Genomic DNA, 18,744 nt, shown 5'->3' on the forward strand with positions numbered 1-18,744 from the left:
AACATTGTGTGCTAGTGGCTTTACAAGAATGTAAGAACTCTTGTACTTATATAAAAAAAATTATACTGTAGTACACACAAAATACTTCACATTAATTTTCTAGTATTATTACAGTTAAATATTATGGCAATATGCCCTCCTTGGCTTCAGTGAGGTATAGCTATGCCATATTAATAGTTTTGCTGTACACATTTTTTGTTAAATCTATAGTACAGTACTGTAATTAAATCTATAGTGCGGTACTATAATTTAAGGTTCAAAAATGCACTAAACTGATCTTTGTTTTGTAGAAAATTGGTTTTGACTATCAGTCAGTTTTCAATGTGATTGGCGGCTTTTAAATAAACCGATTCTCCTACATATTTTAGGCAGAGCTCTTCATGGAAGAAGAATGGCTGGGGAAGTTATTCATGACTACTTAGTCCATTTCCTTTAGCATTCTGTTGTAGTGTACTTTTAGGAAACACATAAACATGCATTTGTATATGTATGGATATACAGTACTATAAAAACTCATCTTAGGTAACCCAAGATACACAACAAATTGACAAATGGACACCATAGAAGACGTCATCGATGCACGCCTGGAGGTCAGTGTTTTGTAGAGAATGGTTGTACTAGTAGTAAGTACATCCCCCTTGGTTTTTCAAAGTTTCACATTAAATTTTTATGGTGTACAATACTTTGGAAGTGTTAACTACAGTAATATTTGCATATGAAACTGTTAACAGAAATATGTATAATAATGTGTTCCTCCTGTATGTACTGTATTTAATAGTAATTTTGTAGTTCAAATACTTCCTAAGTTTACTCAGATTGTTATGGCATGTAGTGAATCCTTTAGTTCCTTGTTTATTACTAATTGTAGATAAGTGTACAGGAAATAGCCATTTTCAATTCTCGAATGAATATTATTACAGTAATGCATTGTACTCTAGGGAATGTCCTGACAAATTGTCATCCGCAATTCCATAGAAATAAACATTCCATTCACCTGGGCTCTAGGAGATTCAAACCGTGGACCCCACACGTGCAAGGCCGAAGCTCTATCGACCGAGCTATTGTGTAGTCTTAATATACATGATGTGGGCATGGATCACTAATTTCCCTGAGCTTCAGTAGTAGTCAGGAAAAATCGAAAATTCCAGTTTGGCAGCAGGATTCTGCTTCTGGAAACTTTCCTTATTAAGACTACTCAATAGCTTGGTCGATAGAGCCTCGGCCTCACAAGTGTGGGGTTCAATTCTCGAATGGATTCATTTCTCGTTATTACAGGACATAACATGGTTCGAGTCTCCTAGAGCCTAGGTGAATGGAATGTGTCCTGACATTTGAATACCTAGGGAAGCACTGTAATTACACTATTTAAGTAATGTATTCTGTGAAATATAAATCAGATGCCTATGAATGTAATGATACCAGAATATGTAGGCACTTTCAGCATAGTAACTAGTATGAAAGGCTGTTGTTAAGAATAGGAAACATTAGTTGCAGCATCAGGTTTATGGGTAAAAATAATTTGAATTGTGACACAAAACTTTCACAAGCACAACAAAATTGCAGTATTCATGATATGGGTGATTCAGTATAAATAAGTGGTTTCATTATCTTGTTATCATCTCTGCTGGCAACTGCATAATCTATATGAGCTTCACAGTATGCCAGTGTAATAAAGTGCTGATACTTTTTAGAACATTATTCTATTCTTAATTTATTACCCAGGAGTTTCATCTACTTAGTAATGCAGAACAGAATTGCCAACCTGACTGAAGGTGTTCTGATATTATGGCATCATGTTGTGAAGGTAAAAAGAGTTTGTGTTAATACCCAATATAGTAGCTTGGATGTAGGGCCCCTAAAACTATCTAGGTTTCACTCCCTGGAGGCACAGATGGGTTTGCTTGTTCACATATGCATATACAGTATATACGTACTGTACATGTTGCAGTATTTAGGCAGAGTTTGCCAGATAGGCTTAATAGATAGGGATCATTTTGACAGGATGGCCAAACACTGGCCATATGCTTTTGCTATATAGTACTGTAATTCTGCAAAAAATCGGTGTGAACGTAAATTAATAAATACGGTACATACTAAGTAAATAGATTATTGTAAGTATGTACAGTATATATAGTTTACAGTACTGACCTTAGCTTAGGTTGCTACATTAGTGCTGGTTCATTTTAGTTTTCATGTCCAGTCGTGTTGACAGCCCATCCTCCTGTTTTGGTAGTACTTACAGTAACGATGAGGATCATAGTACAGTACATAAACAGACGTACAATGCAATTAGAAAGTAGACATAGGTACTATTGAATTTGGACAAACAGGATAAGATTTTCTATTTATGTTGCAAAGACAAACTAAACTAAATTAACCTATCCTAACCATCCTAGGCCTAATACACAATCGTATTAATCTGAGGCCTATTATAGTACACATGTATGCTATACTAGGCCTAGGAATATTTAAGTTTTTGTTTAGCTTCATGTTTTTTGGACTATATAAAGTGAATAGCACAAAATTCTACTATTTAATTGTTAAGTATGTCAATCTTTGTACTATGGTGCCCATAGTTACAAAAACTACTATCTAATCAGGAGGATGGGTTGTGTGTGAATACTGTACAGTACAGTATATCTCTCAGAATATACAAATGCACTTGAAAATTAATAAGCAGATACATATACCGCACTTTGCAAAAGTATCGTGGTTGATTTTGAAAATGTAGAATTTTTTTTAATAATACAGAACAAATATGCCTGGTATAGCTCAGAAAACCCTTTCTCAGTTATTTTTTATAAAATTCACAATTTTTTCAATGGTAACAAACTGGAAATTACTGCTACTGCTCCTTATATACCCAGGCCAGGTAGAGTGTTTATGTGCTCATTGGCTACAGTGGCTACTCAGTCACTCGCAAACAAAACTGTTAGTTATCAAACACTTGCATATTTCCTTTCAACAAAAACTGTAGTAAGTTTGTTACCTTGGAAAAAAATACTGTTTTAATCAGTTGTGATGCTAGTACCTGTAGCTATGCAGACTAGTTCAATAGTGTTAGATATTAGTTAACTGTATTTTCTTTTACCACATACAGTATAAGTGTATATTAGACAAAAACAGATATTCACCTACCCTGTCTGAGGAAAGCCTCTCTGGCTTTCCGGAGCTATACCAGGCTGAGGTGTATATATATTAGACCCTGGCAATGGGTATCAATAGAGTTCTAGGCCTACCGGGGACCACGAGCCGGAACCTGGCCCCCTCAAAGAGGCACAAGGAGCAATGGCCTATAGATACCCCTCATGTAGTTGGAAGCAGTCTATGTCTGCCATCTACCAGGTCAGGCACCCAGAAAGATAGGAATCCCAAGACAAACTACAGCTGGTTAAACATTGCAAACTGAAAACCGAACAAGCAAGCAGAACATCCCAATCAGAAAACAATCAAACAAGCATGATGTCACCACAGCCAATGCACCGCTGTCTGTGCAACTCCCCCCTCCCTGGGAGGGGGAAGTGGGTGTCCCAGGCCTCCCGTGCCTGCTACCCAACCCCAGTTCTGAGGCTGTTATGTTGGGTGGCGGTCGATCACCTCTGGCTCCAGTTTTCGAGCAGAGCTGTGCCTAGTGGTGTTGTGCTGCAGTGTAGTGGTGTGCAAGCCAGGTGTTATTCCAGAAGTACTGGGGCTGCATGTGCCTAGGGTTCCCTTCCCTAGGTGCCCTGTAAGTACTGCCATTGCAGTTTGGGGTTACCTTCCACAAACTGTTCGGGGGCTACCTCCACAGGATTCTTTTGCTGCTTGGCGATTGCCTGCCCTTGGGGTCCTGGGTTTTTTTCCTACTCCTGTAGGAAAAAATTGGCCTTGGGTAGGAGGTAGCATTGTCGCTGGCAGGGGTGCAAGGTATTGTGCCGCTGCCTTATTTTTTATTTTTTTTTTTATTTTTATATACAAGAGTTCTTACATTCCTGTACAGTCACTAGCACGCATAGTGTTTCGGGCAAGTACTTAATCCTAATTTTCACACACATACATTCCCAGGAAGCAGCCTGTAGCAGCTGTCTAACTCCCAGGTACCTATTTACTGCTAGGTAACAGGGGCATCAGGGTGAGAGAAACTCTGCCCATTTGTTTTCACCTTCCGCCGGGATTGAACCCGGACCCTTAGGATTACGAACCCCGAGCGATGTCCACTCAGCCGTCAGGCCCCCTTACAATATGCATAGCAGCTGGTTCTGTTCCTCCTGGAGATGTGCTTTTGTGGGGAGTTTCTTTTCTTTTGTTTTGTTTTGTCTGGTGGGGGTCTTCCTGGTGTGACTGTAGGACTACTTGTATAATTTTGGTGGCCCTCTGCTAGGTCCCCTTGATTGCACACATTGCAGGGGTTCAGCATTTTGTTTGGTAGTTCTGGGATAACCGGTTAGTAGTACCTTGCCTGAGCTTCCCTTAGCAGTCAGCCTAAGGGCCCTGGAAACCCTCATTGAGATTCATTGGTCCATCAGAGGATACTTTCTCTGAGTCACATCTCACTTCATGCGAGTTTGAAGGTTGCTCTGTTCCCTTGCCTCAGGGTGACACTCATTGTCTTTGCCTTCCCCATGCTGCCTGTTGAGTCAATGACACCTCTTGTCCTTCCCTTGCTGTGGTTCATCCTGCTCCCTCCCCTGCTCATGACTCATGCTCCCTGGTAGGCCTAAGAGCTCCATTCGCTTGACTGATGCCAGGGTCTAATACATTCATAGCAGCCTGGATAGCTCCAGTGAGCCTCCAGGTCTCGCCCAGACAATAGCATTTCCTTACATTCAACACTGGTTTTTACTTGTGTTGCTTTGACAAACTAAACTAACCTAACCTTCCTAGACCTAATACACGATATCCGAGGCCCTAATATAGTACATATGTGTGCTATACTAGGCCTAGGAATATTTGAGTTTGTGTTTTAGCTTCATTTTTTTTTTTTTTTTAAGAATTCCTTACTAGTCGGTATACTACAGTACTATGTAAAACCTAAGCACGTACGAATTCGTAACTATTGGTGATGGTTACAATAGGTACTATGTAAACAGGAGGATGGGTTGAACTGTGACATTGCTGTGTATATTTTACTAGTGTGGTGGCACTAATGTTATTATGTGTACGTGTATATTATTTTGATAGTATTTACTTTTAACAACCTTTTATTTCTCTCAATGTATTACTATTTATTTTTCATAAGGTAATTATTTATTGAACTTACTTTTAACCCTCTTTTCTTATAAGGCATTCTCCTTTCAAAATGATTGCCTTCTAATAGTGATGACTGTAGAGATACATTTGAATGTACTAATATTATTATTTCTGCATTATTGTATTTATAGTGTTAAAATACTTTTATAATATTAATGAGGGCAGTATTAGTGTGGTGACTCTTAATACACATCCATAACAATCATAGTTATGATCCATATCTGCCTTATTATAGTTTCTTAGACTTGTTATTAATACTGTACTTTTGTGCATGCAATACTGTGTATCTAAATATGCATGTCTTCAATTAAATGTCTTTAACTTATCTATATATTGCATAAATGATATTGCTTATTCTGCCTATTTCATTAACTGCATGGATAAAACTTTTGTTAATTTCAGTATAATGCTTGTACATGTATAGTGTGTTTTTTAATGAATAAATGGAAAACATCTTTCTTTTACTTATTTATTATATATATATATTTATATATATATATATATATATATATATATATATATATATATATATATATATATATATATATATATATAAAATATGTGTAATTAATTTAATTTCTCGCAAAACTTTACACATAAGGGGCCTTACAAAAATAAATACCCTTCAGACTTGTGATATGTATATGTAACTCCAAATGTGGAGTAAATTTGTATCACATACAAATTCATCTTTGTAAGTGAACAATTTTCTTTCAAAATAGTTAAAAAAAAATTGTTTATTTCTACATAACAATGGGTAATTAGAATTGTTAGCATGCTTTAACATATGGCTGTGCCATATGTTAATTGCCATATAGGTAGGTAGGGGTCACAGTGGCAGATGTCAGTGAACAGTTGCATTAATAGAATTTTAAGGGATTGAGTTCTGCTTACAAACTCTGGAAACTAGCAAAAAAACAAGGAAGAAAAATCTTGTTATGGTATTATTCACAAAGAATCATTAATTAGAAGATTTCTTGCTTTTGGCATCATAAAGTAGCATCTAATAATGTGGATCATAAATTATTTTGAGGTCACGTTTGATATTTTTCTTTGGTAGCTCCTGCTGGCATTTCATTAACTCTCATCATACAGTACTAAAAGAAAGTAGCATTAATGTAGATTGAAGGGAAATATATTGATGCAAATTTCTCCAAGATATTTATATCAGTAATTAATATACATTAATGTGGAAGTTTTCCTCATTTAAACACATTTGCCAAGATACTAATAAGATAAAAAAAAAACATGAATGAACATAATCTCAGCCTGTTAAATGAGCAGCCTATGAGTTAAGCCTAATTGCTGATGAATCATTTCTGCAACATCTCCCTGTTCTGTTCCTCCTCAGCATCTCCCTCCTTTCTTCCCCTCCCCCCCCACCCTCTACACATATCCCCCCACCCATCTCCCTGTTGAACCCTCCACCTGTCTCCCTTCTCTCTTTCCCTCTCTCATTCTCTTTCTCCTCCCTCCCCTCACCTCCCACTCTCTCCCTGTCTCAAAAATTTAATATATTGAAGTACTGAAAACTGCTTAAAATCTCTATTGAAAACAGATCCACCATTTTATTTCAGGCTTGATAAAAATCACATTAGGGTGGCTATAGATACCCATATTTTTTATAGGGTGATACTTGGGCTGACCATGAGTGGCTTATGACACTCCCATAACCTCCTTCCATGTTTCATTTTGGAAAGTTGGATGAGGCTAGTCCCAAGCATCGGGCATCCTACTTTGGACAGACAGACAGACAGACAGAGACAGACGGAGGGACGGATGGCATTCTACTTTGGAAAAATGGACGGACTTAAAAATATCATTACATTCACTGATATCAGTAAAAATATCACTGTTAAAAATTATAATAACAGTACCTATGACTGTTAAAAATATTAATGACATCATTATCTAATGGCTGAATAACAAGTACAGTAGCTGTGATTATAATTTTTTATCCATGCCATCATTGCAAGTACTTTCATAAAAATTATTCATAAATTTTTGCATCGGTGGATGTCTAATTGTTTCTAACTCTTAGCTGGTGTCTGACGTGGCAGTGATACACGAGGTGTGTCTACAAGATAGGATGTCACAATTCTTTGGAAAGTTGGCAAGAGGTCTTGGATGGGGTCCACAACCAACAAAGGTTAGTGTAACACATTTGTCTAGATTTATTTTACTGTACACATTACTATACTCATAAACAAATAATGTACAGTATGGGTATTCTTAAAAGTTAAAAGCAATCGTTTAAACAATTGTAGAAATTCAAATTGTCATGATTTATAAAATATTAGAAAAGAAAATTTATAATGTAATTTATCACAAAACAAATTCAATGGGATCATACTCAAGCATAAGCATATGGAGCCAGATGTGTGGCTCATATGCTTATTTTGTCCAGATATTTTGAAGGACATGACAATAGTTTAAGTTTTTTATCTTCCTTTGTAGACTGGCATCATCAGCTAACATGTTAATATAGTTCTGTATTCCTTCTGCTAGATCGTTCATATAGACAATGAACATTACTGGTGCTAGACTATGTGGTACACCACTTGTATCTCCAGTCTGATAAATTGCCTCCGATTACCACCCCTCATTTTTCTGTCAGTTTGAAAATTTTTCAGCCATGTCAGCAGTCTGCTTGTCACTTCTCCAGTACATCCCAGTTTCCAGAATACCCTCTTATGTGGGACTCGATCTAAAGCTTTTTTTAGGTCCAGATAAATGAAGTTAATCCAACTGTCTCTTTCCTGTAAAATCTTTGGCTCTATCGTAGAAACAAAATAGATTTCTACACACACGATCTTCCTATTAAAAAAACATACTGTCTGTTTGTTATTATATCACTTCTCTCCAGGTGTTTTACCCATTTGGTTTTATTTTTGTCTAGTGTTTTGATTATCATACTTGTCAATGATACAGGTTTATAATTAAGAGGGTCTTCTCTGTTGCAATTTTTGTAAATGGAACTATATTTGCATTTTCCATACACAGTGGCACCTCGATTAACGAGTTTAATCCGTTCTGGCACCGAGCTCGTTATGTGGAAAACTTGTCTTAAGAAACAAATTCCTCACTTAAAATGAAGGAAATAAATTTAATCCGTTCCACTCACAAAAACATCCATACTTGTATGACATTTTATAATGTAAATACAGGCATACCTCAGAATACGAGTTTAATCCGTTCCTGGAGACGCCTCGCCTTCCGAAAACTCGCATTCCGAAGTTAATTTCCCCATAAGAAATAAAGGGAAATGAATTAATCCGTTCCTGACTACCCCAAAAACCCCACATCAAACTAAATTTTTATACCTAATTTACCTAATTCATCTAAATAAACCTACAAAACTGTGTTCCAGTTATTACTTACCTTGCTGTCGAGTGCTGTAGGCGTATGGAAGATGGTGAGGAGGGGGAAGGAGGAGAGGAGTTACTGTTTGGAAGGGGAGTCCCCTTCCATAATCACATCACATAACCCCATGCCTTGTAACACTATGGATACCACTTCTCTTTCTAAATTTTTCAAACCAGCCCCTGCTTGCCTTAAACTCTTTCTTATCTGCATCACTCGTTGCAGGGGTATTCTTTAGAAGGTCTTCGTGCAACACCCTGGCTTTCTCACAAATAATGGCCTCCGAAACACTATCACCCCTCAACTCCTTGTCGTGTATCCAAATTAATAACAACTTTTCCACTTCTTCAAGTATTTGTGGTCTTTGTGCTGTTAATGTTCTTACTCCTTTTGCCACTTTAGCACCCATAATCTTATTTTTCTTCTTAAGTATAGTGCATATTGTTGATGTGGCTTTGTTGTACTGCCTACAAAGTTCAACAACACGTGTACCGTTCTCATGCTTCCGAATGATCTCTTGTTTCTCCTCTATTGTCATCCTCACATGAGCTTTCTGGCCTTTATCCTTACCACTGGCTTTCTTGGGACCCATGGTGAGATATATAATAACAAATTGTATAGACAAATCACCAAAATTCCAACAAAACACTGAAAATCCGCGAGAAGAATTGATGTGGGGGTAGTCACTGAACGCGAGACAATGGTAAACTGAGGGGCGGCGGGGCGGAGGGGCGACGATCGCCGAACCACCACGCGCTAGGTCGGCCTGTACGCGTTTCAACAAACTCGCGTCCCGAAGTAACCCTCGCCTTCTGAGACAAATTTTTGGAGTAAATACTGCTCGCCTTCCGAAAACCTCGCATACAGGGACAATCGCATTCCGAGGTACCACTGTACTAGTATAATACTACACATATAATTATAAATGTTTTGTTGTACTGTTTTCATGTTTACTTTACCTTATGAAGAGTCGATGCTGGCTTGAGGGAGACGATGGGGAGGTGAGAAGGAGGAGAGGGGTTATGGTGTGGAAGGAGAATCCACCTCGTCTAATCAGTCAGGCAGGCTCTCTCTTCTTGGGAATTTCACCCCACTGGGACCGGGTTGTGGTTCACTATCACTGGCTCTTCTTTTCTCTACTTTTGCAAAGAACGTATCTATTGACAAGTGCTTTTGTCTTTGTTTTAGGATGTTCCTAAAATGAGACAGCAAATTGTCATTAAACATGTTCACACACTGGGTTGTTACTGCTTTATCAGGGTGATGCTTTTCCAAGAATGTGGTCACCTTTTCAAACATTCCCAACACTTCCCTGATCTCACTGGAAGAGGCAGCATCCTCCCTTACCTCCTCATCCCCTTACTAATGGGGCAAATTGTTGATGAGGCCCTGCCATACTCCCTTGTGAGATCAGTCACACAGACACTACGCTCATGCTTTGCTATAATTTCCTTCTTCAAATCCACAGTACTTGTGTCTTTCTTCATCTTGACAACACTATCTTTAGCAAGCAGCTTCTTTGGCAACATCGTGCGTTACAAATTGTAGTTACAAAACCACAAAGAAAAGCACAAATAAATGCAGAGGGATGCTTGTCGTGCATGATACAACAACACTGGCGTTGGAGGCGTCCGAGAATTTGGGAGAACCCACGAGACGCTAGGAAGCACCATGTGGTTTTGCTCATTAATAGAGGTGAAGCTCGTCAATAGAGACAAATTTGCTGCGAGTGGCTTGCTCGTAAATAGAGCAGCTCGTTAATCGAGGTGCCACTATATCTGCCAAGACTCGTGATGCCTGAAAAATAAATTGGAGTGAAGTGCTCAGCTCAAATGTGCTTCTCTCTGAACTCAAGGTGAGACTTCATCTGGGTCAACTGTACTTTATTCCTATTTAGCCCCTTGAGCATTTTTAAAACTTTGTCTTGTGTCATGTCTATGTACTGTATGTTATTCTCTAAAATTCGTATTGTGTCTGATTTTCTGAAAACTTCATTTTGCACAAATACACTTTGGAACCATTCATTTAGTGTTTCACACATTTCCTTTTCATTCTCTGTGAAACTATTCCCCATTTTCAATCTATGAATTTTATCCTTTACCTGCCATTTTCTTTTAATAAATTTATCATACTGTATAGGCCTGGTTCTGTCTTAATGGATGCATTGTTAGTTGGCTCTGTTTCCTTGTTTACTTGTTCCAAGGATTGTAATTCTTGGGTTATCTGCAGCCTCATTAAGTCTAACTAGGCTGCATTCAACCTTCTGGCCCCGTGTGATGTTCACAAATATGCGGCTTTGGTCTCATTCTGGAGTTGTTTGGCAGCTTCAAGGCTTTGTTTTCTGTTAAATTTCCAATTGTCTGTAAAGGTGTGCTGACTTTCTGGAGGCTTTTTCCATTGGGGTGGTGGATTGTCACGTGCTTCCTGCACTTCTGTGAGGGGAAGGGACAGGCTCTGGTCCCCAATAGGACAAACAGAATATCCATGACTGATGTGACCTTTTAGTATGGAGCAGTCTCAGCAAGATAACTTCAGGGCGTCACCGGAACTCCTCCAGAAAGTGGCATTTCATTACATTCAATGCTGGGTTTTTCTTAATTCTCTTTCCTCTTTTGTTCATGCTTACCAAGATAATATATAGTTCCCTTTCTCCACATTCTCACTTATTACCAGCAAGAAGCAACTTTATTCTGTGCAGAACTTTTAATAAAATATTTAATGTATCTGAAGAAGTTGCATTTATTAATGAAATCTGGATGATAATTTCTTGTTTGGCTGTTTTGTAATTGTTCAAGATTATGCAGCAGTGTTTTGTTACAGGTTAACAGTATCAACTGGTGTGACTATGCCAACAGAGCCTTCACATTCGTTGAGGGTACCTTTATAATTGCTCCTTTGGCTGAAGATGATATAAAAGAAGACCCAAATCTTGCTTTTGAACTAATAATCCACAAAGAAATTAATAGTTCACGAAATGCATATAGGTGAGAGTTGCATTTAATGTGTGTTATATAATTATCAGTACAAAATTTTACACTTTCTTGTTATGTTATTAGATATACTGTATATGCTCATTAGACTAAATGGAAAAGTGTGTATTGTGTTGCATGATAGTACAATAATAAGAGGAACTATATGGTGATATGAGGAAGTGGCAACTATTGGTTATAAGAACATTTCTGGGGGAGCCCTGTCGGCTCTCCAGAGCTATTCCAGGCTGAATGGATATGTACAACTTTCTGGCATCATCAATGTGCATGGAGTTCTCTCCTACCAGGGACAACAAGCCAAAACCTGGACCCCTCAGAGAGGAGCAAGGAACAATGGCCTATAGAAACCCCATGTGGCTGAGAGCATTCCATGTCCGCCATCAACCAGGTCTGGCACCCATAAAAATGTAGGCACCCCAAAACAAACTCCTATTCTGGTGAAACTATTGCTACCGAAAGCCGAATGAGTGGACAGAACTCCCCAAATGAAAATTGGCAAACGAGCATGATGTCATCACATTGCCGTGCCGCTGTATGCACAACTCTTACCCCCCCTCCAGAGGGGGAAGGGGTAACCCCAGACCTTCATGCTGGCAATCCAACTACCAGTTCTTTGCTAATGTGATTCTGGGGTAGTCTTGTGCCTCTGGCTCCTGCTTTTTTGTCTTAGTTCTGTGCCTTGTGGCATGGTCTCTGTCTATAGTTGGTGTGTGAGCTAGGAGTAATATTCCACGGTGCTCGGACTGCATGCGCCTAGGGATGGGATCCCTAGGCACCCGGTAAGTAATGCCCTTGGGTTTTAGGGCCGCCTTCCATAAGTCTCCTTGGGTTCTGCCTCTGCTGTGTCTTACTGCTCAGTACTTGGCTGCCCTTGGGGTCAGCTGGGGTGTTGTTGCCCTTGTTTGTCTCTGGGTAGGAGGTAGTTTTCATCACTGGTAGGGACTGGGGTACTGCTAAGCTAGTTATCATTTCTCATAGTGGCCGGCTCTGTTTCGTCTGGGTACGTTGTCCTCTTGCAGGGTTTTTCTTTTGTGTTTTGTTCCTGCTTGGTCGGCGGGGTCTGCCTTCGTTGGTCTCCCTAGCTGTTGTTGGGGTATATATATACACATGTGTATTGGTGGTATTCCCCACTAGGCCCCCCCATGAGTGGACATGTCCTTGGGGTTCAGCTTTTAGAAGTTTGTTTGGTAGACTTAGGTGCTGTTTCGCAGTACTCTGCCTGGGCTTCCCTTAATGTGTAACCAAGGCTAAGGGCCCTGGGGACACACCACGAGGCTCCATGGTTCGATGGATGTAACACCTTGAGTCCCCTCTTGCTTTGTGCGAGATTGAAGGTTGCTCTGTTGTCTTGTCTCAGGGCGACACTCACTGACACGACACTCAGTTTCTGTGCCTCCGCCATGCTACCTGTTGGGTCAGTGATTCTTTTGACCTTGAGTCGTGCGACGTTTGTTGCCTGTACGTGCTCCAGTTCATGCAAGCTACTGATCATGATATGAGGGTGCAGGCAGCTGCTGCATTGCATGCTAGGTTCAGGTTGCTGCAACACGCTAGGTTGGTTGCATCCCCGGATGCCCCCAAGACTGCCCCCTTTTGGTTTTTGGAGACCCGGCCTTGGGGGTAGGAATCGCTTTGACTTTGGTTCCGTCTGCCCCTCCTAGTCCTTCCTCTTCTGTTGTGCATCCAATTCCTCCTCCCTTGCTTCCGGCTCCGAAACTTCTGAGGGTTTCAGAGTTGGGGCAGGGTCTAGTTGGTGTTGAGACTCGGACGGTCTCGGGGACGTCCCCTTCCGGGGTTGCGGCAGAGGCATTCGAGCCTGGTCCTCCAGCCGGAGCTTCGGGGTCTGACCAGTGAGCCTCCCTTTGTTCCTGCTTTTTCGGCTGCTCCTGCAGATTTTCTTTAGAAGCAAGGGGGTGCGGAGGACAGCTCAGCCCCGGATCCTTGGGGCGAGGTTCCTGGGGCGTGGGAGGGGTTGGGGGCCTACGGCCCCATAGGACCCTGCTTGGGATTTTGTAATCTCGGAGCAGGGCTTGGTGTTCCAGGGTGTGGGATTCTCTTTTGCTCCCTCCTTGTACGAGTTGGATATGGCATCTACCCCTCCCCTGGTTTGGTTCAGTGTCCCCGACAGTTCTTCATTCCGTCTTTCTTGTGATTTCCGGAGTCCAGTCCCAGTGGATGCGGGACATCCTTGCGGCTTACCTCCTGTGCGACCCGGATTTTGCTTTCATAATGGATTCACGTTCCTTTGTGTATGGATCTTTGTGTCCTTACTGGGTTGGTTATGAAGTTCTAGAGTCATCCTGGTTAGCAGACTGGCCGTCTTCTCTTAGAGGCGTGGCATACATTCTGCCAGTCCCGCACCCTTGAGTGGTAGGAGGCTCAGACAGCATTGCAGGTTTTCCTGGGGGGGGGGGGTGGGGGGGGCGCATTTGAGCATCTCAATGAGTGCTTGTTCACCCCTGCCCTTCTGCAGGATGTTGGTGTGATGTAGCTTCATGAACAGGTTCCTTACCTTTCGACTGCATTGGTCACGGAGGACTTGTGTATGTGGATCAACCCACAGCCGGCGCCGTGGGTTGATCCAGTTTCCCTTCTTCCCTGTTCCCGGTCTCGGTTCTGCCAGGTCGTCCGCAGGATTATTATGGCTAGCCAGCCTGTGGTCTATCCTCATGCCCACGACGTGTGTAAGTTTGCTGCTTTGGCTGCTGTCTTTGGCAACATGTTTTGGGTTGATATTCAGGCACAGGGTTTTTGGGTGTCCAACAGGGTCCTGGCCGCTCGCTACCTTGTCAATGTCCCTGGACCTCATAGGGCCTGCGTTGCATTGGGTCAGCAGTTGTAGCTAGTTGTCTCGGCTTCGTGTCGAGCAGTGAGGACTGACCGACCGCCTGGGTAAGTTCCTGTTTTTCCTTGTCTTTGGACAGTTAGCTCCGGAGAACCGACAGGGCTCCCCCCCAGAAAACCAGCGTTGAATGTAATGAAATGTAATTTACTGGGCGAGTCCCAGAGGCTCCCCGGTTTCCCTCCTTCCCTCCGGTCGGTATTTTTTCACGTATTTTGACATCATGCTTAAGAACTGCAGGGTGGATCGATCGATTTTTTGCTAGCGTCAGGGTCTGGGGCTCACCCTCCCCTTTCCTGGGGAGTAGAGGGGGGGGGGGGGTTTGCACAGACAGCGGCCTGATGACATAATGACGCCATGTTTGTTTGTTAATTTTCGTTTGGGGAGTTCTGTCCACTCGTTCGGCTTTCGGTAGCAATAGTTTCACCAGAATAGGCATTTGTTTTGGGGCGGCCTACCTTTCTGGGTGCTAGATCTGGTTGATGGCAGATATAGCATGCTCCCAACCACAAAGGGGTTTCTGTAGGCCTATGCTCCTCGTGCCTCTCTTGAGGGAGCCAGGTTCTGGCTCATGGTCTTCGGTAGGCAAAAATTCCGTGCACATTGACTGATGCCAGAAAGTTGTACATATCGATTCAGCCTGGATAGCTCCGGGGAGCCTCTGGGACTCACCCAGAAAATGGTGTTTCATTACATTCAACACTGGTTGTTTTTCTCTTGTTTTATCATGGTGACCTCATCATAGAGCATTATTAATTATGTCAGACATGATCTTCTCTTCTCCATGCAATCTTGGTCACAAATTTTATTTTGTCCTAAGTATACCAAGTAACTTATTGGAGCATATGCTCATTAGTCTGAGGAATATTATGGTTCTTTTAATTTTGCTAAAATTCCAGAATTTTGACACTAGATGATAGCATCAAAATTATTGTTCATTAATGTAATATCTGTCACAACTGTCACAAAATTAAATTACTGTAATGCAAAAGAAATTGTTGTTGGATCTGTGTGTTATTGTAAAGAGGTGGTACCAAGTTAACAGCAATACAGTATCATAATACAGTACCATGAGACCTCCAGTCCTCACTGTAGTGGACAAATGAGTTTTAACTACTGTATATGACTACAGTATTATATATGAATTGTTTTCTTAAAATGTGATAATGTATATATCAGAGTCTGCGATTTTTATCATGTACAATAATTAGATATTGCCCTCTATGCTTTCAGCCTTTTGAGAACATGCACAGAACTTGAAGCGAAAGATGCTTATGAAGCTTACCGTAAAATATTACTGCCACTGGTAGACTCTTGTGGGAAAGAAGTTCTTTGTCACAATATCCTGCAGAAGGTCCTTGATGTTCACAGAGAACACCCTTCATGGCATGTGGCACACATCACAACACACTTTGGATTCTTAGAGGCTTTAAAAAATGAAGAAGTACTAAGGTTAGAAAATGCATATTTTTTAATTTATATTTTCTTTTTTCTGTTTTTTTTAACAAGAAAGTACAGTGGGTTACTTTGTCAACAATTTTATGTAAATAATTAATTTTCAAAACGTTTTAATAACATGAATAATTTTATAGCAATAATTACTCAAGAATTCAAATTTTTCATGAGAAAGTCTTGTAATTTTGTGTCTTTACTGCAGCTACCTCAATGTGCCTGAGGAGACAGAAGGCCTCTACCCCATTCATGTTGCTGTTGAAAATGAAAATGACAAAGTTATTGGAGCATTAATAGCAGCAGGTGCTGCTTTAGATGTAACAGACAAGACTGGTAACACACCTTTACATATTGCTGCTTCTAAATCTGTGATGGTTATCCAGGTTAGTACTTTTTCGTAAAGTTTCATGTAAAATTTAGTTACTTTGGTAAGTGGCATACTTATAATGGATGTTTTAATTTCAAATAAATCATACAGTGCCTCGCCTCACTCCATTACATCTATAACCATGCTTGGTGAGAAGAAAATCCTTTATAATCATTTTACATGTGTTATAAAGGAAGTTCTGGGAGGGCTCCATGATGGCTCCTTGTTGCTAGCTGCCAGATTACCTCCACACATACGTTACCCCAGGCAGGCCCTTGCAAGTCACTAAAATGCCTCTTTCTGGTGATTCCCTGGACTCTTCCTATTCCTTTTCAGTTGCATTGGTTAGTTGCCTTTTTTTTTTTTTTTTTTTTTTTTTTTTGCAACTAACCAATGCAACATGTTAGTTACCTAAACAAATTGGTAACACTGCTAAACTCTAAATTTATATAGTTTTTTTATTAACCTCATCTAATATGTTCCCCTTTATTTTACATGTCTCACATTCTTTCTCTAGTTCCTTGATTTGTCCTTCCTGTTTCCTTACCTTGTCAGTCAAGCTGGCAATTTCCATATCCTGTTTCAAAATACTGTCTCAAAGTATTAACCTGGCTCTTGAGCCCTTCATTTTTTTGTTCTAAATTAAGAAAACTTTCTTAATTTTTCTTAATATGTGATAATTTTAAGCCCTTAGAAAATACTTTGTCATCACTAACTTGCCAAGAAAATCATCTTCCTGCATTTGGTTCTTAGTAAAACCTTTGAAATCTGTGTCCCTTGTTGTCTCCACTGATCCTGTCCTATCTGCCATCTTTGCTTTGATGATGTGTGCTTTGGTTCAGTGTCCCTGGCTAAACAAATTTTCCATATTTGTATATTTTTCTCAACAGTCACCACTCTCCGCCTTATATTAATGATCTTGGAACATTTATGGTATTTGGAACACCATTTGCTTAGCTCTCTCCAGCACTACTACTACTACTTAGATATGATGCAATGATTGTGCAGCTCTCTAAGCCGGGCCTTCTGCTTGCGAGTGGTGTGTGCTAACCAGGCAGCTAACAACAGGGAGCCACTGAGGACCCATATGAAAAAGGCATTTCGTTATATAAGTTTTTTTGTCGTAAATTTCTTTGACACACTTGTGCATAAAGTTTGCCATTCATCGTTCTCGTTAGTATGTTCTCACCGCATTCGTGTTTAAATGATCTTCATGAATAACTTGCCATTTAACCTAGCTTTAGTTGATATTACAGTGAAATGTAACTTTTTAAATGTTATTTATTTATAAATAGAGTTATAATTTTATATTTCTGTATTGTATTGTATTGACTTAAGAAAGTTACAATAATTTATGTTAGAGATATTTTAAAGAATTTATAATTGTAAATATTTGTATAACAACAACCCAAGCTGTGTTAAATTAAAGTTTTGTATTTCAGGCTCTAAAACTGAAGCATCATCCTATATTAAACCAGAAAAACCACGCCCAAGAGACACCCTTACTTCTAGCTGCACAGTGCAGTAAACTGGAAAATGTTAAGCATCTTATTCAGCTTGGATGTAACATTAACCACAAGGAAGATGTACCTGATCCTGTGGACAATCAGTCATATTGGGAAAAAACTGAGAAGCTCATATTGTCAAAGGACATTAGTTCCAAGGTACAAATACTTAAACCAGAAGCAATATTTCAATTACTTTTGATCAGCACTTGATATTTAATAGTTGTAGGGTTTTATACTTTTCCATAAGGTCTTAGTTGTATTTGCACTATTTGTATTTTTTTATTTTAGTATGCAATATACAATTTTGGATAAATTTAATAACAGTTTTTCTTCAATAAATATGCAATATGATAATTTGAAAAGATTGTGTAAAACATTTTGTATGACTTTTATAGGATTTGCACAAAGGGGGAAGTTTGTTGCACTGGGTCAAAACAAGGGAACTCATGGACTTGTGCCTGGATATGGGCTGTGATCCTGACCTCACTAATGCTCTTCATCAAACCCCTTTACATGTTCTGGTAAGAGTGTGTATGGTCTTGGTTTTACTTGAATATATAGCAAAGGAAATGGTAAAAGAAATTGATGACTTAGAACACTTAATATATTCATGTAATAAACTATGATTTGGTTGTTGGTATAGGTATCAGATCTGTTCTAATAGATTTGCATCATGATACAAGTATAACAAATTTAACAATACTGTACAAAGCAAAATATTAAATTTTGTTTTATTTTTCACATGCAAAAATTTCAAAAGCAGGAAACAGGAACAAGAAATTCCTATTTCCTGGTCACAATAATGGGTTATGTGTTGGTAAGGTTTAGCTTTCTCATTCATACACACATAATAGATCTTCTAGATTATAAATGGTAGATTACTGTATTTATGAATCATCGCAAAGTTCTGGCAAAGATCCTGCACGAATATAGACAAAATTATAAGCATTTTGTTCTGTTAATAAACAAACTATTATATGTACTATATTTCAA

At 39.7% G+C, this 18,744-nt stretch overlaps 1 protein-coding gene across 5 annotated transcripts in view; it reads left to right on the top strand.

The window, feature by feature from the left end:
• The window catches only part of LOC123756497 (85/88 kDa calcium-independent phospholipase A2), a 61,230-nt gene that overhangs the window by 8,103 nt on the left and 34,383 nt on the right, over positions 1 to 18,744 (top strand). For 3 of the 5 annotated variants that reach the window (XM_045739723.2, XM_069331309.1, XM_069331306.1), the window contains exons 2-8: positions 523 to 590; positions 7,271 to 7,378; positions 11,413 to 11,576; positions 15,658 to 15,876; positions 16,082 to 16,259; positions 17,686 to 17,907; positions 18,147 to 18,272. In XM_045739723.2, the coding sequence (XP_045595679.2) occupies positions 552 to 590; positions 7,271 to 7,378; positions 11,413 to 11,576; positions 15,658 to 15,876; positions 16,082 to 16,259; positions 17,686 to 17,907; positions 18,147 to 18,272 (1,056 nt within the window). In that variant the 5' untranslated portion in view covers positions 523 to 551. The remainder of the gene's footprint in view (positions 1 to 522; positions 591 to 7,270; positions 7,379 to 11,412; positions 11,577 to 15,657; positions 15,877 to 16,081; positions 16,260 to 17,685; positions 17,908 to 18,146; positions 18,273 to 18,744) is intronic. The other 2 variants (XM_045739725.2, XM_069331307.1) reach the window with 1 other exon arrangement.

This window comes from Procambarus clarkii, chromosome 25 (genome assembly GCF_040958095.1).
Source record: "Procambarus clarkii isolate CNS0578487 chromosome 25, FALCON_Pclarkii_2.0, whole genome shotgun sequence".
Lineage (NCBI taxonomy): Eukaryota > Metazoa > Arthropoda > Malacostraca > Decapoda > Cambaridae > Procambarus > Procambarus clarkii.